Source organism: Salarias fasciatus, chromosome 1, assembly GCF_902148845.1.
Source record: "Salarias fasciatus chromosome 1, fSalaFa1.1, whole genome shotgun sequence".
Lineage (NCBI taxonomy): Eukaryota > Metazoa > Chordata > Actinopteri > Blenniiformes > Blenniidae > Salarias > Salarias fasciatus.
The window spans coordinates 26,810,758-26,834,731 of record NC_043745.1 but is presented as its reverse complement, the minus strand read 5'-3'; the positions used below and the strand labels follow the sequence as shown (position 1 = coordinate 26,834,731).

General features: G+C 43.5%; 2 protein-coding genes across 3 annotated transcripts; one reads left to right on the top strand and one right to left on the bottom strand.

The window, feature by feature from the left end:
• Positions 1-1,011: 1,011 nt before the first annotated feature.
• tpp2 (tripeptidyl peptidase 2) lies at positions 1,012-19,091 on the top strand. 2 transcript variants are annotated; one of them, XM_030090653.1, is made up of 29 exons: positions 1,012-1,249; positions 2,800-2,928; positions 3,083-3,178; positions 4,317-4,421; positions 4,542-4,666; positions 4,789-4,952; positions 6,706-6,860; positions 6,963-7,039; positions 7,134-7,261; positions 7,348-7,596; positions 7,697-7,812; positions 7,921-8,092; positions 8,176-8,333; positions 8,415-8,491; positions 8,574-8,680; positions 10,588-10,742; positions 10,929-11,045; positions 11,145-11,245; positions 11,323-11,419; positions 11,497-11,634; positions 11,870-12,114; positions 12,457-12,535; positions 13,658-13,696; positions 14,088-14,239; positions 14,329-14,425; positions 14,509-14,639; positions 14,722-14,971; positions 15,116-15,235; positions 15,348-19,091. In XM_030090653.1, exons 1-29 carry the CDS (start codon positions 1,085-1,087, stop codon positions 15,435-15,437), a joined length of 3,834 nt encoding a protein of 1,277 aa, XP_029946513.1. In that variant the 5' UTR covers positions 1,012-1,084; the 3' UTR covers positions 15,438-19,091. The 2 variants fall into 2 exon arrangements, with proteins under 2 accessions (XP_029946513.1, XP_029946522.1); XM_030090662.1 differs by lacking the exon at positions 13,658-13,696 and having other exon boundaries at positions 1,085-1,249.
• Positions 19,092-19,884: 793 nt separating this feature from the next.
• Positions 19,885-23,207, bottom strand: mettl21ca (methyltransferase 21C, AARS1 lysine a). The gene is made up of 7 exons (XM_030095417.1): positions 23,117-23,207; positions 22,877-23,040; positions 22,367-22,484; positions 21,609-22,286; positions 21,060-21,193; positions 20,859-20,976; positions 19,885-20,297 (listed from the first exon to the last, which is right to left on the bottom strand). Exons 1-7 carry the CDS (start codon positions 23,205-23,207, stop codon positions 19,885-19,887), a joined length of 1,716 nt encoding a protein of 571 aa, XP_029951277.1.
• Positions 23,208-23,974: the final 767 nt, after the last annotated feature.

The window sequence follows — 23,974 nt, the reverse complement described above, 5'->3', positions numbered from 1 at the left end:
GTGGAATATTATCAAACATATCTATCAGGAAATGTGATGTTATCTCCTGTAGTCTGTTCTCAGGCTGAATATGTTGGGTTAGTTCTGGACAGCTGTTTCAAATCTGCACCACTTGTTGACACAGTTCCCCACCATGAAATAGCTTATTTCAAAGCACTGGGACATCTTTTAAATCCCTTCCCTGCTTCAGGAAAACCCCTGATCTTTTCTCTTTAGTCCTCATAGAGCTCTGTAGATATGGAAAGGCTGACACACCTAATTTCAACCATTTGCTTGTTCTCATACTTTCTACAAACAGTTGACACTGACACACACATTACACACATGCTGGAGAGTGGCCAGTCAGGAAATGGACTAGACAATAAGTTAAATATATCAATCGAGAGCATTTGAAAATTGTGAGTGAAGTTTATTTATATAGCACATTGGAAATCTCCAGTATACATTTTAAACTACAAAAGCAAATATGTCATCACATGCATAATAAAACTTTGTTGCAAATAATAAAATGTTACTTTAAGACCTTGACAACTTCACAGAAATCCAGCAAGAAATGCTTCACAAATTGAAAATACAATAGGCATTTTGGACAATTTTACACAGTTTTTATATAGATAACTTAAAATAATATTTTTTTAAAAAAATTTAAGAAGTTGCAAAAAACAACAAGCCTTTATTCTGTTGTGAAACTCAAGGGTTACAATTTTCTCTCCAAACTGTGTTCCACTAAGCTCCCTACACAGGATTAAAGGTATTTTTGGATTAGGACTGTATAATATGATGATTGAATGAATTGTTTTTTCTGTGATCAAAACAAAAACAAAAAATAAGCAGCAGATTTAGGCTGATTTCAACCCATTTGTGCAAAGAAAGAAGGCAAACAGTGTTTCAGGGTTTACATTTCCAGTTATTCATTCACTCTTCACTGTTGTTCATTCACTGATATAATTGACTGGCGTGTGTGCGTGTGCGTGCGTGTGCGTAGGCACTGTCCCTTTAACCAGCTCTCCTCCCCGTCTCTCTCCACCGTGTTGCTTTTCTTCCCCATTTCGCTGCTTTGTTTTCATTGTCGCTCTTTTTGATCATGGCTGCTCACTCTACCGAGGAACCGTTCCCTTTCCACGGGCTGCTCCCCAAGAAAGAAACCGGCGCCGCCTCTTACCTCACCAGGTTCCCCGAGTATGACGGCAGAGGGGTCCTCATCGCCATCCTGGACACCGGCGTGGACCCCGGGGCCCCCGGCATGCAGGTAAATCCAGCCGGCTGCCTCGTGCTAGCTGTTAGCCAAGCTAAAGGCCCGGCCCGTCCGAACACAGTGACACACCGCAGCAGCTAGCCAGCATGCTAGCATCCATCGAAACACACGATAACGGTGACAGTCAGCTATAATTCATCCATGACAACTGAATCAGCTTAAAGTACTCGATACCACATGAGATCCGATGCTGTTAAATTGGGTTTCCGATCTTGGCGCGCGTACACTTCATCAGCTCAACATAAGCAAGTCCGTTAGCACACATGCTAGCATGATAGCTTGGGAGCTAACGGGTGAATTTGTCACCGTGTTCTCCCTCAGTCCTGTTTGTGTTTACATGTGATTGCGGCTGCTTGACTTAAAGACTGATTTTGCGTTTCCTTAAGGTTTACAACAGTCAACTGAAATCACACATATGTAATTACATTTCAGTTTGTGGAGGCGGAAACTGTGCGCTATCTGCCAAGTCACACTGAAGTAAACTTCAGTGAGAAAGCAACGCTTAACTGTAACGGTCAGAAAAACAAAACCCTCACTCCTACATTCAGATGCGTTATGTGGAGATGTTAGTTGCCTTCATGCTAATTTAAGCGCCACCATTTATTTTTACACCTGCCACCCTCGCATTAGTCATGGAGTAAAGGGCAGAGTCTGAATCTGACTCCTTCATTGTGAGTAAACAGAATCATGGAGGACACCGCTGTTACGAAGCGCTCGTTTGATTCTTCAGGGTGGTTTGGTTTGTTATTCGCTCTGATTGAACCTGACAGGCCATGGTTATGGAAATCAGAAGTACAGCTAGTTCGAGTACATAATGTTGTCAGGCAGGCATCTTGGTAATGCATGAAAAATACCCAACAATAAATCATTTTCACAGTAGATATCTATTTTTAAAGAAACTTTTGAGAAAGCAGACAGAGTGCACCAGGATGTCAGACACTGAAGAGTGAAAACACAAACAGTAAACATAAACTGGGCTCATCGGCCCAATTACTGCTGCATATTAGGAAGTTGCAGCTCAGGAGTCAAAGATAGCTACAGGAAGATGCACAGAGGAGGAGACTCAAACTTTAGAGTGAAGTGAAGCCACAGAGTTAATAATATGCAAAAGGGTGATTTGAATATAGTCCTTTTGGTGTATATGCAAAGGGTTGATACAGGTCACCTCATGTTTTTTTATTTCCAGTCTTTCACAATAATGAATATTATGACAGTGTATTTTTATGTTGGCATGGAAGGAGTTAACACAATGTGTAATGACTAATATAGTCTCTATAGCTGCTGTCATTAGTAGTGTTGATTGCATTCATTATACACAACGATGTTTTTGACTGTTCACATTTGTAATTTGGATACTGTTGAGCTGATATTTGCAGATAATATATCAAACAGTCATTTGACTTCACAGAAATAAGATCCCTTTACTGCAGTGGAGTCTGGAAAAAAGACACCCATAACAGAAAAAGGAGGATCATATTCAGTCTAGTATTACAGTGTAATGAAATATTTGCCAAATCATTGTGTCCTTGATTCCATCTCTTCAGGTCACCACTGAGGGGAAGCCAAAGATCGTCGACATCATTGACACGACAGGCAGTGGTGACGTGAACATGACCACGGTGGCGGAGCCGAAAGATGGGACGATCACTGGCGTCTCTGGTAGAACACTTAAGGTCAGCACAAAGCTTTTGGTACTCAGAATAATATAAAGTGAATAATCGACAGCTGTTACATTGGAATTACCCATGACAGGTATTGTCCTACATCTGAGGTCATTTTAAGATAATGTGTTCTCTGTCTCTCGCTGTGTCTTTTTCCGTCTTCCAGATCCCTCCTTCCTGGGTCAATCCATCAGGGAAGTTTCGCATAGGAGTTAAAAATGGGTATGAGTTCTTCCCTAAGGCTCTCAAAGAAAGAATACAGGTAGGAACATGTGACGCTGTTACTGTACTGTCTGTTACTGTGTAAATGGCTGAATGCTGTTCTGACAGTGCATGGTGATGAATGCTCCTTCAGACTGTATTGTAAAAAGAAAAACTTACCTTCAAACCTTAAAAATCATTTGTCACATGTTTAGTTAAAATTGCAAAACTCTGAAATTTTAATTTTTCTTTTTAAATTTGAACTGTATTTATTTAATACTGAATTGGTTTTTATTTACTTCTTTTTTGTTTGAACTAAAACAAAGATAAATCAATTGGAGTGATTATTCCTGTCATTTTACTGCTTCAGGACACTTGAGATCAAACTGAGCTTTGTGTGATCCTTGAATTGAAGTGAATTAAGACTCCTGAGCTGCACTGTTTGATGATGATCTCATAAACCTGGGTAAAACAGTGATTTGAAAGCATGATGTCGCTTCCCTCTGAATTGGAGGTGATGGCCATAGGAATGAACTTCAGTGTGAAAGATGAACAACGTTATCCCATATGTCATGCCTTTGGAAATTGAAAGAGCTGACGGAGAGTGGATGAGTTCTCGTAGCATTTATGTGTTCAGCATGGGAAGAGGAGAATGTGTACATGGTCCAGCTTTGGAGTTTATTGGGAATCTGTGAACTACTGTTTTGGTGCGGTGTTTGTTACTCTGACCATCATTTTCTCCTAGTTTTCTGTTGGTTTTCTGTTGGTTGTTGGTAATTGCGGCTCAGAGCAGCAGCCACACTGCAAAGACAACAGCAGTCAGACACAAGACTAGATTTTAAGTCACAATTGCTTGTCGTTCATCTGATTAAGCCAAAGTATGTAGCAGTCTTAACCAAACTCAGTCAGTTTTCTAAGGTATGACGTTTGACAGTGCCTGGTATTACTTTGTTGGTCTCTCTATTTAGTTTAGACTGTGAAATCGAAAAAACTGCAGTCATAAGATCATCATCATCATCATCATCATCATCTGCGCAGATGATTTCTAAGCAGTTTTAGTAATAGATACATTTATTTCAAACTTATCAAACAAGAACATAGAAAGAGTGGCAACATCCCATAGATGGAATCAGATAAAGTATGTTTCTATCTTCAGTGGTTTTTGACTTGTGTTGCCAATCTGTTATTGTGTACTGCAGAAAGAGCGAAAGGAGAAGGTGTGGGACCCACCCCACAGAGCTGCACTGGCAGAGGTCAGCCGCAAAACAGAAGAGTTTGACCTCGCTCATCCGACACCCTCACAGGTAAGACCTGAGCTCCAGCTCTCACGGGCCAGTGTTTCCATACAGTAGTTCTTCTTCAGTTATGTCACATGTCCTAAAAAATACAATTCCTGCTTTTCACACGTTTTTCACACTCTCCAGATGGAGAAGTTACAGAAAGAAGAGCTTCAGAGTCAGTCAGAGCTTCTGGCTTCACTAGAAAAGAAGTACAGTGATCCCGGTCCTGTGTATGACTGTGTGCTTTGGCATGATGGCACCTCGTGGAAGTAAGCCAAACTTACAGCCTCTTTATACGCGATTGTTTCACTCTTTCTCCTTCTCACAGTCTGCTTCACTTTGCCAGCACTATATTTATCATTCCGTGTCTGTTGCTGTTTGTTCTTTGCAGGGCTGTAGTCGACACTTCAGAGTGTGGAGAGCTGTCCCAGTGCACTGTGCTCGGCTCATACAGAGAGACGCAAGAGTACGCAACGTTAGGAAACGCAGAGATGCTGAACTACTCTGTGAATATTTATGATGAAGGGAACACGCTCTGCATTGTCACTAGTGGAGGTGAGTAATTTCAAAGGGGGGAAAAAACAACTATACTCATTGTTTTTCTTGAGGTAAACACTGAAAAGTGCTTCTCCGTGTGAGGACAGAGTCCTAACCATTGACTTGAACATTTTTGTGCAAAGGTCTTAGGCTATGTTCACACTCCAGGGCATGGCGCTCAATCCCGATTTCTTGCTGAGATCCGATTTCTTCGCGTGATCTTTCACACAATATTCTAAATGTGACCTCCATCAGACTGCAGCGTGACCTTTATATGACCAGACAGTGAACGGCATGTGCCGGAGAAAGCGTGACGTACAGCCGAGTATGCTGTTTACGGAAGTAAATATGGATGCTAAACAGGTCAGCGTGTGTATATCCATTTTCAAGTGGTGCAATAGGAGCCGACAAGTGAAAGTGATGAGGGAAAGAAGAAGGGACGTTAAGGACATACCACTTCTTCGGCGCAGATTCGTGACGTCAGTCTAATGTCAACGAAGCGGAAGTCAAATACATGCGACTCGACTGTTCAGATGGTGGTAGCGTTGAAAGACATCAGATACTTATCCGATTTAGCGTCACCTATGGTCGAGGCCTGGTTCTGGTGTGCAAATATCCAAATTGCAACATGCACACTGTCAGAAAACAGACTGAATATTGGTCACTTGTAAGCAGAAAATCAGAACTGGGTTTCATTCGCCTGCAGTGTGAACGTAGCCTGAGGCAAGTGTAATTAATTGTTGCTCACCCATCTAGCAATAGTAGTGTCTTATTCCATATTCATCCAGCAACAGCGGGAAACAACCCCACATGTAAAAAGAACTACTTCAGTGCAAGTACGAAGAAGAGGAAGTGTAGTGTGAGCCCCACTGAGCCCAGGCCTTAACATGATCACGCCTTCTTGGGTTTCCATGAAGAAACAGACGTTTTTGGTTCAAACTACATCTGTGCTGCATTCTCTCAGAAGTTTTTAACCAAACGAGTTTCGAGTTCCTTTGAAAACTGTCTGAAAGTGTGCTGACAAGAAGTGATGCTGCTTGAAGGCAAAGAGTGACACCAGGAAATATTGATTCCTCTCCTCCCAATGCAGTCTGCAATTTGAAATAAAAAAAAAAAAATAGAAGAAAGGAAAATCTGCTTTGTGAAAGCCTTAGACTTGCACTGTATGTCACGTTTGAAAAAGACAATGATGAATACATCAAGGACACTAGAATGTACCAAGTAAAATGCTCTGAGATGCAACATGAGACTATATCCACAACTTGTCCCCAGTCAATCATGCTGAGATCATTATTTGTCATTCAAAGAAACTATAGACATAATTCATTAATGGACCTGTTAAAATAATAATTATCGATTCATGGAAAATATTAGCAGGGTATACAAAAAGATACCTTTGTTTTTATATTGTTTCTTAATTTTGAATTTAGCATAATAATTACAGAATGACGAGCCCTTTTTACCATTGGGACAACTTTTATGTGACTTATTCCAAGTGACGTGAGAGCCTGGACATCTCTGGAGAATCTAAAATCACCCAAAAAAATTGTTGGTTACTAACGTAACATATTCCAATTTTATAATTATATCTGCCTTTTAGCTGTGGGATCAGAAAATTATTTTGTTGTTTTGGAGATATTTTTCCATTGTGTTTAAGGTCTGGTTCAACCACATGTTGGGGGCGAAAAACTGGGTTCCTGCAGTCAACCTCTGTAGTGTGTCGAAGTCTGCAGAGTGTTCCTTAGTCTGATGTCCTCGTTCACTTCTACAGGGGCTCATGGGACACACGTAGCGAGCATAGCGGCGGGTTACTTCCCAGAAGAACCAGAACGCAATGGTGTGGCCCCCGGTGCCCAGATTCTGGCCCTGAAGATCGGCGACACGCGCCTCAGCACCATGGAAACAGGCACAGGACTCATCCGAGCGGTATTTACTGTCACGAACACACAAGGCATAAACAAAGAGGAGGCTTTACTTAGCATCTTGTTTTACGACTGATTATTCTTCATGTCTTTCTCTCACATAAAGATGATTGAAGTCATCAACTACAAATGCGATCTGGTGAACTACAGCTATGGAGAAGCCACCCACTGGCCCAATACTGGGTGAGTAAAGTGAGGCAGTGTCTGGAAAAAAGCTGGTTTGGTTACTCCTGGTTCTGCACACTTACTGAATGTTGTCGTCGATCGTGTCTTCCAGGAGGATTTGTGACGTGATCACAGAAGCCGTGCAGAAGCACAATGTCATTTTCGTCTCAAGTGCGGGAAATAACGGCCCCTGCCTCTCCACGGTCGGCTGTCCGGGAGGAACCACCAGCAGCGTCATAGGTACACATGACTGCTACTGCAACTACTGTCTTCCATTAGCACCTTGCTGTGCTGTCTGCCTAAATTCATTTCTCATCATTCTGCAGGGGTGGGAGCGTATGTGACTCCAGATATGATGGTAGCGGAGTATTCCCTGAGGGAGAAGCTGCCTCCGAACCAGTACACGTGGTCGTCCCGGGGCCCCAGCACCGACGGGGCTCTGGGCGTCAGCATCAGCGCCCCCGGCGGCGCCATCGCGTCTGTACCCAACTGGACCCTCCGCGGTACGCAGCTGATGAACGGCACGTCCATGTCGTCCCCCAACGCCTGTGGCGGCATCGCACTCGTCCTCTCAGGTGGGTTCGGGTTTCTGACTGGTGGCTGTGTGAATAAAATACGTTATAGGAAAGCGTGAAAATGTACATTTAAAGCTGATGAGGTTTCTGTTGGATGAAGGGATGAAACAAAATGGGATCCAGCCCACTGTTCCTGCTGTGAGGAGAGCGCTGGAGAACACGGCCCTGAAGGTGGATGACATTGAGGTGTTTGCACAGGGCCACGGAATCATCCAGGTTAGTCCACCAGGCTGTCCAGATACCTCTGATTAATATATAGCAATTAAAAAAAGAAAAAAAATACAAAATTTAAATGTTGAAATGTGCTTCTTTGCCTCCTCTCAGGTGGACCGGGCATTAGACTACCTCACTCAGCACGCCTGTCTGCCCACAAGCCAACTCGGCTTCTCGGTAACCGTGGGAACACAGAGAGGCATCTACCTCAGAGATCCAACCCAGATCCTGTCACCCTCCGACCACGGAGTGGGAATCGAACCCATCTTCCCAGAGAACACAGGTACCTGACATTCCCAACAGCCTTTCCTGCACTGTTGACTCTTTCTCGGGCGTTTCTGAGCCTCGCCTCTTCATCCGTCACAGGAAACTCGGAGCGGATCTCCTTGCAGTTGCATCTGGCGCTCACGTGCGCCGCCCCCTGGGTCCAGTGCCCCTCCCATTTAGAGCTGATGAACCAGTGTCGCCATGTCAACGTCCGCATCGACCCGGCGGGGCTGAGGGAAGGCGTGCACTACACAGAGGTGGGGATGAGTTACAGAGGCGTCATAAAGGCTGTGGATGTTATTTCTGCCTGCGTTAAAGCGTTTGAATGTGTTTTTCAGGTGTGTGGGTACGATACGGCGGCGCCGACCTGCGGCCCGTTATTCCGAGTCCCAATCACAGTCATCATCCCTGCCAAGTAAGCAGTCATGTTAAACTCTTTCATAGAAGCTTCTGAAAGTGTGTGTGTGCCTGACCTTCGGCCTCCTTCCTTCCGGCAGAGTGACAGATAGCCGGAATCCGGAGATTTGTTTCACGGACGTCCATTTTCGGCCGGGCCAGATTCGACGCCACTTCATCACTGTTCCTCAGGGAGCCTCCTGGGCAGGTTAGTGTTGCTCTGTGTTCAAGAACAGTCAACAGTAGTTAATCATAACGTTCATGTGAAAGTGGTTTCTATGTATGAATCTGCGAGTTAGTTGTCATTTAAAATGCAGCAGTTTTTACACAGATGTGGTCCTGTCGTTCAGTGGAACAAAAACGAAACCTAATACAGATTATAAAAACCACAACGTATAGCTTCCCATTAAAATACAGCGATCAACTTGCACAATTGTATCTTTAAGTATATTTCCCTCCAAAAATCTTGCCCTGCAGTAGAAATAGCAGTGTGTCAGATGTAGCTGTGTGAAAACAGACTGGAAATAAAAATTCTCGGGCTAAATGCAAATGCACTGGGAATCCGTCTGCCTTCTGTGGACAAAGAGATGGTTTCCAACAAGAGCAATAAAAAAATTAAAAAAAAGCAAAAAAAAAAAAAAGGCCAATTAGCCTCATTTGTATAAAATATTAATATAATATATTAATTACTTGATTGATATAAATTTAAATGGAATTTAAGTGGAAGTGATCATGTGCTTGCATTTGGATTCAGTGAGCTTAAAGCGATACTTCAACATTTTGGCAAATTGGCCCATCTAGGGCAATTCGGTAGTCATTTAGAACAGCATACTTACTTTTTTTGTGAGGGCGAGCTGTTGTTTATTCAGCGGTGAGTCTGAGGAGAGCTTCACGGCGGACATAATGGAAGTGGACGGTACAGTAGCTTCCCTCGTCTAACTCATCAATCCAACACAATCCAACAACCCCAAAACACACTTTGGTGGACACGTTATAATCCCCACATTCACTACGCTGTGAAATATTAATGCAAAATTACGAGATTGAGCGTTTTTTTGCGAAGATTGCTAAGACGGAACTACTTACTAAACATGGCGTCTGGGCGTAGTGATCTCAAAAGAAAAAGTAGTTCCCAATATTTGCTTCAATGTCGTAATGCTACAATATTATTTGTTGGTGTTTCACAGCGTAGTGAATGTGCGGATTATAACGTGTCCACCAAAGTGTGTTTTGGGGTTGTTGGATTGTGTATTTGATGAGTTTGACGAGGGAAGCAACTGTACCGTCCACTTCCATTATGTCCGCCGTGAAGCTCTCCTCAGACGCACCGCTGAATAAACAACAGCTCGCCCTCACAAAAAAAGTAAGTATGCTGTTCTAAATGACTACCGAATTGCCCTAGATGGGCCAATTTGCCAAAATGTTGAAGTATCGCTTTAACTGCTATTGAGTTAGATCTAGATGTTCAATCTGCAAACTTTATTCTATAATCCAAAAGATAATTAGTCCGTTTGGTAAAATTGTAGGGTTTTTATATGTTTTTCTCCCTTGCCATGATTGAAGTTATCAATCCCTGATATAAGACATCCTGAGATGCGCATAAAATCCATGCTTCAGGACCGTTGATTGGTTTATTCGTTCTGGACTTCCACAGATGCTCCTGCCATGTTTTACCTCTTTGTGGGGAGATATCCAGGCATAGAAGATGATCTAATATGGATTTCAGATCTTGATAGTTATATTACAGTAAATTTTTTGAGTGTAAAACAAATTCACACAAAAATGTCACTGTGGTCTTCTGGTTAAAGGTCTGTTTCAGGCCACATCAGTTCTTCTGTGTGGCTCTAATGGAGTGAAGATGCAGATCACCTAAGACAATGAATTCCAGTAGTGCTCGTTATTTATGTATTTATTTAGTTATTTATTTATTTAGAAGTCAACAAATAATTGAGACTTTACCAGAATTAAGCAACTGGAATGCTTTTTTTTCATATAGTGAAAATGGATGTGTAACCAACTTTATCTTTGCCTGTTTTTGTCATATTTCACTAGATCTGTTTTTCTTAGATCTGTTTTTCTTATTGTTGGCTTTCCTCCTCTCTTCCATGTCTGCAGAGATCACTCTGACCTCCCATTCAGGCGATGTTTCGTCCAAGTTTGTCCTTCACGCGGTGCACCTGGTGAAGCAGAAGGCCTACAGAGCCAACGAGTTCTACAAGTTCTCCTCTCTGTTGGAAAGAGGCTCGCTGACCGAGGCCTTCCCTGTTCTGGTACATAGATTTGGTTCAGTGAGAACATAACAGAGTCATTAAGAAAATTTTGTTTGTTCTTGGATAATAATGGTGTCCACAAGCATGTGGAGCAGAAGGCGCTGATTGACACTGCAGTAAACGCTGTGTGTTTGAAGTGGAGATCATGGTGATGGAGCTGATCCATGCTGCGTTCATCTTCTCCAGGCTGGTAAAGTGGTGGAGTTCTGCATCGCGCGCTGGTGGGCCAGCCTGGGAGACGTCACTGTGGACTACAGCATCTCCTTTCACGGACTCCACACCTCTCCTTCACCTCTGCACATAGTAAGAACAACACAAATACACATAATAGAGACGGCGTCAGACGCTGTCTTCTGTTTTTTTTTGTTTTTTTTGTTTTGACGGTCGTTTGTCTTAAACCAGCATGCTTCTGAAGGAGTGACGACTTTCGATGTGTCCTCTCCCCTGAGATATGAGGAGGTGTCTCCTACTATCACTCTCAAGTCGTGGGTACAGCCCTTGAGGTGAGTAGAGCACCCAAACACCTACACAATTTAGCAAGAGTGAGATCCTAGTTTGAATACTGTGTTTGTTGTTGCAGGCCTCTAAATTCAAAGATAAAAGCCTTGGGAGTACGAGATGTCCTACCGAACAACAGGCAACTCTACGAGATCGTCCTCACCTATAGTTTTCATCAGGTACTATTAAAATCCTTCTGCACACATGGAAGATTTTCATTGCATGCGTGTACGAAGCTGTTTTCTTCTGCCTCCAGCCTAAGAGTGGAGAGGTCACACCGAGCTGCCCGACGCTCTGCGAGCTGCTGTACGAGTCCGAGTTCGACAGTCAGCTCTGGATGCTGTTCGATCAGAACAAGAGGCTGCTGGGCTCAGGCGATGCCTACCCACACCAGGTGTGCAGACGCCTTTTTTAAAATTTCCTAAACGTTCACACACATCTGTATTGGACACCTGCTCTCAGAACATGTGCAAAGCTGAAAAAGTGTCTGGTGTGACTTTTATCGGTTCACTCAGTGGATGGAAATGGACTTGAATGTTGTGAATGCAGAAACGCACAATAAAATCAGATCAGTCAAGGTGTAGCACGTCCTGATAAAAAACATTTCTCCTTTGGATTTTCTTGTGTAGTATTCTCTGAAGCTGGAAAAGGGGGACTACACCGTCCGTCTGCAGGTCCGCCACGAGCAGTCCAGCGAGCTGGAGCGCCTCAAAGACCTGCCGTTTGTGGTTTCCCACCGTCTGTCCACCACCCTCAGCCTGGACGTGTATGAGACGCACCGCGCCGCCCTGATGGCCAAGAAGAAGGCGAACTCTGTCACCTTGTGCCCCGGCATGACGCAGCCTTTCTACGTCACAACTCTGCCAGACGACAAGTGAGTCAGTCTGTCTCCAGCAGTAGGAAAAATAACCTTTCTTAGTTTCAAAAAATAAGAAGGTGAATTTATTTTTAATTTACAGCCATTTCATTTTGTGATGCATCTTTAGTCCGTTGATCTCTACAGGAGACGAATTAAATTTCGTGAAGAAAATTGGGGTGCTGATAAAATGCAAAACATTGCTTGATTATGTGTGTAAAAGGGAAATTACGCCCAGATTTGTTGCTGAAAATCATCGTTTATCCAAAAAGCAAGATAAATATGTAGATGTTTTAAATGTCACGTTTGTCCTTATTTTCTCTGTGGCTTTTTCTTTCTCTTCACTGCCCGCTGTGTCAGGATCCCCAAGGGGACGAGTCCCGGATGCTACCTGTCGGGCTCTCTGAGCGTGCCCAAGAGCGAGTACGGCAAGAAAGCTGTGAGTGGCTCCGTCCTCTCTTCATCTCTTTGTTCAGCGCGTCATGCTGGGTTGCACTTGTGCCACATCAGGGACTTTTACCTCACAGCCTGGTGCAGGCAGAACAGCTCAAACAACAATGTGAGAGTCTGAATTCAAATCGCTGAGTATATGATGCCAGATGTACCTGCGGTCCTGAGGATTCGACCAGACCAAAGCTGCCTTGCTTTGGTCTTTTCATTAAAAGTCCCTGAAGTGGAACTCTTTTCTGGTTCAGTTGAAGCTGCACTGTGTTCCTTTAAGATTTGGCCTCTTGTGTCATTTATACACATTTTCCTCTTTCCAGGCCTCCCGTTTTCATCAGTTTTAGTCCAGAGAACTAGTTCTGGGGGTTTGTTAGACCATTAAGTAACAGACTGATATGTCAGAATCTATATTCGACTGGCACGATGCTGAAACTGAAATCAAAACTTCCTTTGGATCATATTATCAGTATCTAGTTAAGAAAAAAAAAAGCTTCACAGTTACTGTTCAAGACACTTTTAGTTAAATATACCTGAGAACTGAAAAAAAAAAGGTGAAAAAGACTGCAAAGCTCAACAACTTATGTTTCATACATTTCTTTCTTTGTTTTTTCCTGGAAAATTTCTTAAATTTTTCTTGGGCTGGAAGGGCTCGTTTCATTTTTAATAATATTAAACTTTATCATTGAGATTTAAGGGCTTTAATACTTTTCTCTCTCTCTCTCTCTCTCTCTCTTTCTTTTTTCCCCCTGCTTTATTTTGCAGCAACATTTCAAATCATTATAAACCCAAGGAAACATTTTTCTGGAAAAATGTTTTGCCTGGTTTCCATATACTGTCTGAACTTAGTATAATAAGTCAAAGAATTTTCAGTTTTTTTGCTGAAAGTCTGCAAAAAAAAAAAAAAAAGACTTTCCAATCAAAATTATTTAACAAAAGAATAAACATTGCCCTCCTGGCGTCGAGTGCTGCACCTCTGCTCTCTCCTGTGTTCTGGTCAGTGACGGTTCAGGCTATCGACCCTCTGACTCTCAGTGCGAGAATGAAACGAGAAAAGAGAGAAACCGTTTTGGTGTGTTTGTGTTGTCTCTTCCTTACTGTGTGTTATTCTGACCACCAGGCGCAGGCCTCTGCAAAACGGCAAGGAAAGTTTAAAAAGGTACTGAATGAGCTAGAAACACCGAACAACAGAGCGTCCACTGCTCTCCTCCCTGCTCTAAATGGATTCTTCATCAACTTCAGATGGGATTCTTACTGAATCTGCATTCATAATATCAAGCATGTTAATATTTCTGTACTGAACTCTGCAGCAGTCGACATTTACTTTGATTAGAGTAGTTACGAGTTTCTGGTGGTCGATTAACTTTTTTTTAAGCTGGATATTTAAAGTGTTTTCTTAATTGAATTGAAGAGAAATAAACAAAAAGAGGGCATGGCATTGGTTGGAAAAGAGGGAAAATTTAGGATTCTGACGATGAGTATTGATGACGTTTCCAGTCATTTGATTTCGTGTCTTTTTTTGCTTTGTTTTTTGTTGCATGTCCCTGCAGGACATTGTTCCAGTCATCTACCACCTCATCCCCGCGCCCAACAAGTCCAAGAACGGCGGGAAGGAGAAGGACAAGGAAGGAGACAAAGAGAAGGATGTAAAAGATGAGTTCGCAGAAGCCATGAGAGATCTGAAGATCCAGTGGATGACAAAGTGAGCACGCATCTTCTCTTCTGCTTGGTGCTTTTCTTTCCTCATTTTCCATTCCCCGAACTTCACCTTCTGTGATCTCCGCCGCTCAGGTTGGACTCCAACTCCATCTATGATGAACTGATGGAGAACTACGCCGATTACCTCCCGCTGCATGTCCAGAGACTCCACCAGCTGGATTCAGAGAAGGTGGGACTCGCTATAAGCCGCATTATAAACCCCTACGTCCTCGTTTGCTCGCTCGGTCCTTTACGGTTGGTGTTTGCGTTCAGGAGCGTGCCAAGCGTCTGAAAGACGTGGTGGCTGCAGCCGACATCGTCATCTCCCACATCGACCAGACGGCCCTGGCCGTTTACCTCACCATGAAGACCGACCCTCGGCCGGACGCCGCCTCGATCAAGACGTAGGAACTGTTTACTGAGTAATAAACAAAGAAACGTGTCAGTCGCTTACGGACTCCCAGTCACCGTTACTTTCTGTTTCAGCGACATGGAGAAGCAGAAGTCGTCCCTGCTGGACGCTCTGTGCAGGAAAGGCTGCGCGCTGGCCGACCAGCTCCTGCTGCCGCCTGCCCCACAGGACGGCGCCGTCGCCACAGGCTCGGCGGCTGCCACGGGCGAGGAGGCGGTGGAGGAGGCAGCCAGCAGTTCAGACGACGTCCAGCAGAACGTGGCCAAAGCCCTTTTGGACACTTTTTGGGAGGTGCAGAAGTGGGCGGAGTTAACGGACTCCAAGGTGAGCACATATGGATGCAAACTTCAAATATTCAGTAGTTTCTCTGAAGGAGCCACAGTTTCTTTCCTGTCATTTCTTTTCTGAAGACGTGAACTTGAATAATGTTTTGTTTAAGAACCATTTTTGTTTTGCCTGTATATCCAGGTGCTGATGTTCTCATACAAACACGCTCTGGTGAACAAGATGTACGGCCGAGCCTTGAAATACGCCTCAAAGATCGTGGAGGAGAAGCCCAGCAAAGAGAACATGAAGAACTGCATCCAGGTGCTAAGACGATTTGAGCGGATTTCTGTTTTCCTTGCCGTTAGTTCTGTATATTCTCCACCTGGAAAAATGTCTTCCAGTTGCTAAAATGGCGTTTCTGCTTGTTTTTCAGCTCATGCGTCACCTCCGGTGGACGCACTGTGCCACCTTCAGTGAGAACTGGCTTCCTGTCATGTACCCCGCTGACTACACACCATTTTAGACACACACAGACACACACACATGCATGCTTGGGCAGCATGGCCACAACTGGCAACTTTGATATCTTGTCCCTCAGGGTCACGGGGTCTATGCATCTGACCAACCAGCTGCCTCCTGAGGATTAAGGGTTTTTTTTTTTTTCTGTTTTTTTTTTTTCCACACATGTATCAAATTGAGCATCAAAATAAAGGACAACATAGAATTTAATTGGTTTTATGCACTCGACACCTTGTGAGGTGAAAGACTGATTTCCCAGGAGTCTCTTCAGAACAGCTCCTGGGCTCAGCAGCCAAGTTTTTTCACTTCTGTACTTTTCTCTTTTTTGTCATCTTCGCGGACTTTTGCCGGTGCTTCTTTTTTTTTTTTTTCAATAGTGCCATCTCCGGACACACACGGTGATTGAGAAACTACCTGTCGATCTTTTTTTTTTTTTTTTTTTTCCCCCCACCCTCTTTTCATGAAATGCTCGGCAAGAAATGCTTGAGAATCGGATCAGCGGCAATGGGGGGGGGGAGGGAGCAGCAGGAAACACTTATGCAGGCCTGACATTGAACTGTTGGTCAGGATTTCTTCATGCTAGGCACACTTGAAACCAAGTTCCCTGGATTTATTTACACTGACAAACTTTTTCTTTCCTTTCTGTTTGAGCGCCACAGTCTCTCGCATTAACAGGCTCAGCCGTGTTACTGAATTCCACCACATCAACTGTTCCGAAACAAATTTCCAGGTTAATCTCATGCAGCTCATTGGTGTTTCAGTTGATTGCTGTCATTTTTCAGTGGTCTGAACTCCATATAACCTCATTTTCCTGTGTAAATACTGTAAAAAAAAAAAAAAAAGAAGAAGAAAGGGCCAGTGTTGGACTCCAGGGATGCATCCCAAACTGTGATTTATTCACTTTAAAACACACATAAGATTCCAGAAAAGCTCAAAGCTGGTTGATTCTCCTGCCTTGGTGAGCAGACATCAGGAGTCGCTGCCGTCAGCCTGACCTCTGAATGAAAAGGGAGTTTTGGACTCACTCACCACTTTTATTTTTGATGATTCAGTCTCGTCGGGTTGAGAAAGTTTCAGTCTTGTTCTCGTCTGTCTCAGACCACAAAACAGTGTCGAGGTGCCTTTCTGCGTGTACCTTACCTCTCTGACAGGGGGGAGAAAGGGGGGGTTCTGGCGGCGAGGAGCTGCACGAGCGGTCGCCATCATTTCACCCATCAAGCCTCGTGCTTCAGAGCTCCGTGGTGTGTGTGTGTGTGTGGAAGACACATGTAATTGGCTCCTGTTTGCCTCCGGAGGCGCTGGCCGCTCGCCCCACGATGCGACTCCCCAAGCAGCACATCTGGCGGTCGGTCCGCCACGCCTCAGTGACGCCACCATACAGTTGTGAGCAGCAGGAAGGAATTTCAGATCGGATTTCATAGTGAAACGTTCACACAGTATTAGATGTTTCTGTGCAGCAGTGCACATGTACACAGTGTCATAAAGTGATGTACATACACACGTAACATACAGATGATTAAGATGCAATAGGTATATAACGGAATATTCTAATCGATGTATTTTGCATATATGCATGTCTTCTAGGATGTGAGGAAAAAAAAATAGTTTTATGTGGAATCAGAATTTAGTTTGTTTCAATTTGAAAGATTTTTAACCTGAAAGAGTTGTTGTTGCTGATTATCACTGTTATTTCCATAAGTGTGTTTTCGTGAATGGCTTCACTTGTACTTGTGAGCGTTTTCTTTTCTTTTTTTTTTTAATATGTGAACGTTTCTTCTTACAAAACTGAATTGATAGCCATTGAAATGAGTTTCCTTCTGATTTCTTCATGTACCTTTAAGAAACGATTCCAGTGTTTTTGATCCTGTTAACATTCTTTTTCTATTAAGTTTTGGATTTTTGAGGCATTTTTTTGTCTGCCTCTTCTTTGTAAAAGATGAAATTGTTCAAGCTTGATGGGAATTGGGGTGAAACCTTAATGTTGAAAAAAAAAATTTCTCCTGCCTGCACTTTGCTACTGATCTTCACTAATGCTGACTTAAAGATGGCATTTGAAGGCAAAATCTTTGTTTCGGTCAGTGTGATTGGTCGAAAAATCGACTCCCACATGAAATCGCCAAAATATCAGGGAAATTAAAAGAACCTGAACATAAGTAGAATTGCTTCTATAACCACAACATATCACTAGAATGAAACTCACATGTTTCTGAATGGTCTTAAACCGCTTCAGAGGTTGGGGATAGTGAATGAGAAATATCACAATAGTTAAATCCTTAAATCCAGCTTTGTATTCAGAAGAGCCTTTGTGCCACAATTCATAGGAGGCTGGGAAAGATGCAAATATTTTCTGAGCTGCTGATTGCACGGAGATAGTTGCAACTATATTTTCCAGCTTTAATATGGGATAAATCGATTGTCTTAAGTCTGAGGTGCTCACTCCGTCCTAACTTCCAGATTTCTTCTACTGTCTCGCTTGTCAACTCGGTAACGGTTGTAGATGAAGTTCAGCCTTTTCTTGAGCACCGGATTTCTATGTTAAACTTTTCCCTGCAGTATGTCCGTGACATTTCACCTAAAGTGTGGTTTCTTATTATGGAGCTACTTGAAAACTGTAAAGAGTGAAAGGAAAAGTGTCTCAAAAAGTCCAAAACTTTAAAACATGACAAAATATAAAGGAAACTTAAGAATGACTTGTGATTTAAAACACTGGTTTCGTCTTTTGAAAGATCTCACCTTCATCATATCCAGGAGAAGGACGACATAAAACCCATCAAAACACCGTGCGATATCCTGTCTCATCTGTAATATCATCAGTTTAACCAAAGAGCGGTTTCTCATGTTACGATGGTTTGGATGGAACATGAAGGCATCACAGTGCCGGAGCCGGAGGAGGAAGCAGATTCCCGCTGTTTATGCTGCGGCTCCTGTGGCTTCACCTTCCCTCGGCGAGGCCTTCTAACAAGTCAAATATCCACACTCAAGAATGTAAACGCAGCTGCTTTCAAGCTCCTGTGGGAGCGAGGCAATCTTTTCTTGGAGTGAACGAGCGGTTTTAACTCTTGTTCGCGCAGGGCTAAAAGCTCCTGGTGTCTGTGTTTGTCGCTGTGGCTCGTTTCGCTCTCGGCCTCATCTCAGGCCTTTGCAAGTGCACCGAGGTTCAGTGAAATAAGTTTGGTTTTTCGCCGAGTTTGTGCACGCCCTCTTTTTTTTTTATGTCTTCTTTTTTCCTCCTCGGTGTGTTTTTGGTCAGACGTGTTGCGTTCAGGGCTCAGTTATCTACAGTATGCGTTGCCAATGACAGTCTCTCCGAAAATGGCCTTAACTTTCGCCACGGGACTTCGCCGTCCACTTCCGGCATCAAACAGACTTCTCATATCTGTGGCTCTCACTCTGATGGTGTCAGGAAAGACTTCCGAAAAGCTCTTTATGTATGTTGAGTGTTTATATTTATAGTTATGAAAACAATCTGATAAATGCCAATATTTTAGAGAATGTTACAACATAAGGTTATATGCTCCTAGTGTTATTTTCTACCCATTCTTCCTTGATGACGTGTGAAAGCTCCGAGCTACTGTCACCGTTTTGTGCTCACGTGGAATAAAGTCACAAATCAGAAGAATGACACTGAATAAAAACAGTTTGGAAGATTTCAAGTGTTCATCGGTTGTATTTTGTACAAACAGCGACTAGAAAGTAAGAAAATAGACAACAAAGAGGGTAACAAGTTCATTATGTTCTCTGATCATCTCCAGTCTGATACAGAGATCATAAAGAGCACTCTGATAAAATAAGATTGTGTGTATTGTTGAACCAGCTGGGCTTAAGGTTCCATTTAAATGTTTTTCTTGCTTGCCGTCACTCTCTTGCTAAGCAGAAGCCCCGACGCCGCCGTTTCATAATCCCGGTCCTCACATACCCCCGGCTGCCCCACATGTATTAGATGTCTCTCTGCTCCGAAACAGCTGCGTCATATGAATCAGTGTTATCAAGATTCTCCAGAGCCTAAAAAAACATGCCAAGCTGAGACAGGTAGAATTCAACATTTGATACTTGCAGCAACCCGGATTGTCAAACTCTGAGCTGAACTACATCTGTTTAGTTTTTTTTTTATTATTATTTAAATAATAAAAATTTCAAGTGGCTAATATTTCCTAAACTCTGAATTTAAGACATGGATCACAGTTCAAACTACTTAAAATCCAGAGGCTGCCCAGTCCCTCTGAAACCTTTTCCCTTCTGTATCCTATATAACACACGCCCTGCTTCTATTTTATAGGATAGTATTTATTGAAAAAGTAGAAACAGGCAGTAAGTTTCTCAACAAACCACATAATGCACATAACCATGCATGATTTTCAGTGCAGAACACGGCCTCCCGTGTTTGCAGGAGCTCTGACGGGACCTGAACAGTGGTGGTTGGAAGGATCAATGCTGATCTGGACCTTCTATAACTATAAACTGTCGTTTCTCCTCTGCCTCGTCTCTCTGCTTGTCGCCATGAAGATCTTCATCTCTCCATCCTCCACCAATAGGCTCGTGTTAAAAGTCTTTGTGAAGTTGTCGGTGAAGGTCAGGTCAGTTTTAAACCGGACCTTGTTGGCCCAGATCAGGGTCGTGTCCGGTCCGCAGAAATGCTTCATGGTGGCCAGGAGCTCGTCCAGGTAGTCATGGTGGTAGACCACATCCGCCGCCAGCACGTAGTCGTAGCGGTAGACGGACGACGGGTGGGTGCGCTCCAGGTCGTAGCCCCAGGACAGAACCTCCATCCGGGGGGTGTGTCTGCAGCGGCCCCTGGTGTTCCTCATCACGTTGGCCCGGAGGTTACTCAACACGTCTGGTAAGTCTGTGGCCGTGACTGCAGCACCTGAGAAAGACGTCTCTGACCATCAGCCCTTCGTTTCTAAGAAAGTCTGCAGCCAAACACTTGAGCTTATGAAATCAACGGACAGTTTTCTGTGTCAGCTCTAAATTTTGGACAATCTGTGAACACGTTTTTCTTTGAGACGTGCAAAAAAACAGCTGCTAATTAAAAAACCCTGATTGCACAAATATTCCCTTAGGATTTATTTCATAACTGATTAAATGAGTGTTAAAAGAACAGAATCATCACCATTTTACTGTAATTTGGAGGATGCATGTTGGAATGATAAGTTGGCTCACTTGTAGATGGCGATAGTTGAAGTGAAATTAGCATTATTTTTGTCCAATGATTTCTTGCATTAAATTGCATTAAAACAGGGCAAAGTTTTTGTGCAGGTTCAAAAGAATTGGTTTATTTTCCTCTCAGAGAAAAGATGAAAAATTAAATCAATGAAAAGGATTTTGCTTGAAGAGAAAAACAATCAAAATTGCACAGGTTCGAAAAACAAAATCATTTCAATAGCCATAAAATCACAGATCAGTGAGGAAACAAGCTGATGCTCACCCAGCAGACTGGCCACGATGGTCACCAGCCCCGTCCCTGCTCCCAGCTCCAGCACCTCCTTCCCTTCCAGGTCCACCGTGTGCCTGTTGTTCTCCAGAAAGGAGCACAGAGCCAGCGCCTGAGGACGGAAACAGAGAGGCACTGGGATGTTAAGACGGACGTGGATTTACAAAGTGAATGTGTCTCCTCGGCGGTTCTCACAGCAGGCCACATCACTGCTCCGTAGGAGTCTATGGACTCGTGAATGAGGATGTCCTGTCCTGCGTAGTGGTACATGTCTTGATTCAGGCTGCGTGAGATGCTGGGAGTCCAGCTCGGCGCTACAAGATTCTGTTCTGTGGAGAGATAAAGAATACGTTTCAGCTCTCTCTCATTATTTAAAGACAGAAATGTATCGTGTTAAAAAGTAGATAAGTCAGTTTGACATCTAAATGTGATACGATCCTACATGTGGAGCAAAGGTTGTCGGTTCAATTTTCCTAGAACACGACAGTACTGGGCACATGGCCCCTGAAAGTGGATCAGCGCCTCGTATGGCAGCTGTGTTGTATTTTGTTTGTGTGCGCATTAATGTGGTTTATCAGAAAAAATAAGACAAAACAATGAGACTACTGAAGGGGTTCAAAACTGCACCATAGCTGTGAAGTTAAATTGTGTCTTTTATTTTGCCACTTTCAGCTTAAGAAAAGTTAAAAAGATTTGTACTGATACACAAATATAAAGTATATTTTCTCATGACGGATGTCTCACCTGCCATGTTTTCATCACTTGAGGCAGAATCCTCTGGATCGCCCTTTATGTCGCTAGCATTTTTGACGCCCACTGCCTGCTTCAGCTCCTCCTCTCCACCATGCTGAAGACTTTCCTCTCCCTCTGGTTCTTCTTCTTTTCCTCTGTCCTGACTGACGTCCATCTCAGTCTCACTGTGTTCCTGCTGGACAAGCTCTTCTTTGTTCTTCTCATCCTCGGCATCTTCTTCTTTTCCTTCCTCGCCTGTCAGAGGAACGGGTATTCCACACTCCGTGCCATCTTCCTCCTCCTCCTCCCCCCGACTAGTGGCCATAAAGATCTTCAGCTCTCCATCCTCCACCAATAAACTGGTTTTGAAGGCCTTTTTAAAGTTGTCAGTGAAGCTCAGATCGGTCCCGAACCTGACCTTGTTGGCCCAGATCAGGGTCGTTCCCGGTTTGCAGAAATGCTTCATGGTGGCCAGGAGCTCGTCCAGGTAGTCGTGGTGGTAGACCACATCCGCCGCCAGCACGTAGTCGTAGCGGTAGACGGACGACGGATAGGTGTCCTCCAGGTCGTAGCCCCAGGACAGAGCTGCCACCTGGGGCGTGTATCTGCAGCGGCCCCTGGTGTTCCTGAACAGGTTGGCTCTCAGGTTGCCCAGGACCTCCGGAAGGTCTGTGGCTGTGACCCAACCGCCTGAGGGCAGACAGAAAAACAGCTGCCATCGTCTCACCGGCAGTTTGTGTGTGAAGAAGTTTATGTATATATGTATGTACCGAGGAGTGCCGCGACAATAGACACAAGGCCGGTCCCGGCTCCAATCTCCAGGACGCTTTTATCCACAAGGTTCAGCTGTTCACGGTGAGTGTCCAGGTAGTGGCAGAGAGACAAAGCCTGCGATCAAAGCCATTGGTTTAGTCAGTATAATTACACAACACAATGAGATTTCATCAAAATGATGAGACTCTGTATATCAATTCAAAGACAAGGAATTTTAAATGTAAAATATGATGAAAGTGTTTAAGTAAATACCAGATATACTTGTTGTATAATGACAAGTCTGTAAACACGAGATGAACATGAACATGTTCTTATTTTTACAGCAAATTCTTAAAATGTGTGGCTGATATCACTTGCAGAGTGAACTCGTTTTAAGACACTGTTATGCAAAATGTACATTTTAATGATTGTAGAGAATTTGTCTATTCTCTAAGTTGTTGCACTGACTTTTACAGCATTCATGGAAACAGGGTGATGAATGAATCTTTTCAATGCATAAAACTCACCGCTGGCCATATCATGCCTGCATAGGAGTCAAAAGCCTCCTCAATGACGATTCTCTGGCCAACATAGCTGTAAATCTCTTTTCCTGCATAATGAAAGAAACAAGGTGCCCAGCTTGGCTTTTGTTGCTTCTGGACGGTGTCCTCCTCTTCTGTAGGTAAATCACCTGAATTAGAGAAAAATGTATACAGATGCATTGTGTCACCTGGCTCCAACATGCCATCTGTAATACTTCATCATACCTTCATCCTCTTCCTCATCCCAGTCTTCCTCCTCCTCTTCATCTCTCAGAAAACTGGTATCTTCCAGTAAGCATGTGGGCGACGACTCCATGTGAAATTTTCTTTAATCAACGGGAGGAAAAGATTTAATGTTCACATTCCATTTCCTCATGAAATCTACTCTTGTTATTTCAAGTTATTTCATAAAAAAAGGTCGTTGAAATAAATTTGTAGCATCATATGATGTTTAATGGAAATATTGCAACATGCAGTTTGTAGATTGAAAGTGCATACAGTGTGCAGTCACACTCTTTATGAGTTTGTCTATAGTCAGAGTAAATATTTACAAATCTTAATACACATAACCAGCGTAAAACACCTTCACTCATCTTCAGTAAGTTTAAGAAACTTACCCGTGGCTTTCTACCTGCAGACGTGACCTTTGATTTTCCAGTCAGTGATCTGTGGGGCAGTCCGGTTGCATCTGGAGACCTTTGACTGCGACGTTATAGAGACTCAGCATCCTGCAGGACACACCCATCATCATCATCACAAGGGCATGAGGGTATTTTTAGACCTTGGGCCATTAGAAATAAACTCAGGCAGGACACTAGAGCAGAGCTCACGTAGATGTAAACACACAAGAGCGTGCAGAACAAGGATGAACCCAGCAGGAAGCCAGCGGGAGAGAGAACATGATGGGAACGTCATCATATCATTGGCCGTGGATTTTTGCCTTGCTGATCTCTGCTCATGCGACACAGAAGCCTCCAGAATTTGTAACTTCAGTTTGTAGTATGAAGAAATGCCGAACCTTCTGCCCGCGTTAGAGTGACACGAACCTGATTTGCATGTGAACGTGAGTTCAAGACAATTCAG

Excerpts from the sequence above, each read along its gene's own strand:
- tpp2 (XM_030090653.1), top strand. The coding sequence starts at position 1,085 with ATGGCTGCTCACTCTACCGAGGAACCGTTCCCTTTCCACGGGCTGCTC. Across the intron at positions 12,536-13,657 it reads GCGAGTACGGCAAGAAAGCT|GCGCAGGCCTCTGCAAAACG; the intron begins GTGAGTGGCTCC and ends TCTGACCACCAG. Across the intron at positions 15,236-15,347 it reads ACATGAAGAACTGCATCCAG|CTCATGCGTCACCTCCGGTG; the intron begins GTGCTAAGACGA and ends CTTGTTTTTCAG.
- mettl21ca (XM_030095417.1), bottom strand. The coding sequence starts at position 23,207 with ATGGAGTCGTCGCCCACATGCTTACTGGAAGATACCAGTTTTCTGAGA. Across the intron at positions 23,041-23,116 it reads GGATGAGGAAGAGGATGAAG|GTGATTTACCTACAGAAGAG; the intron begins GTATGATGAAGT and ends TCTCTAATTCAG. Across the intron at positions 22,287-22,366 it reads TATTGTCGCGGCACTCCTCG|GCGGTTGGGTCACAGCCACA; the intron begins GTACATACATAT and ends GTCTGCCCTCAG.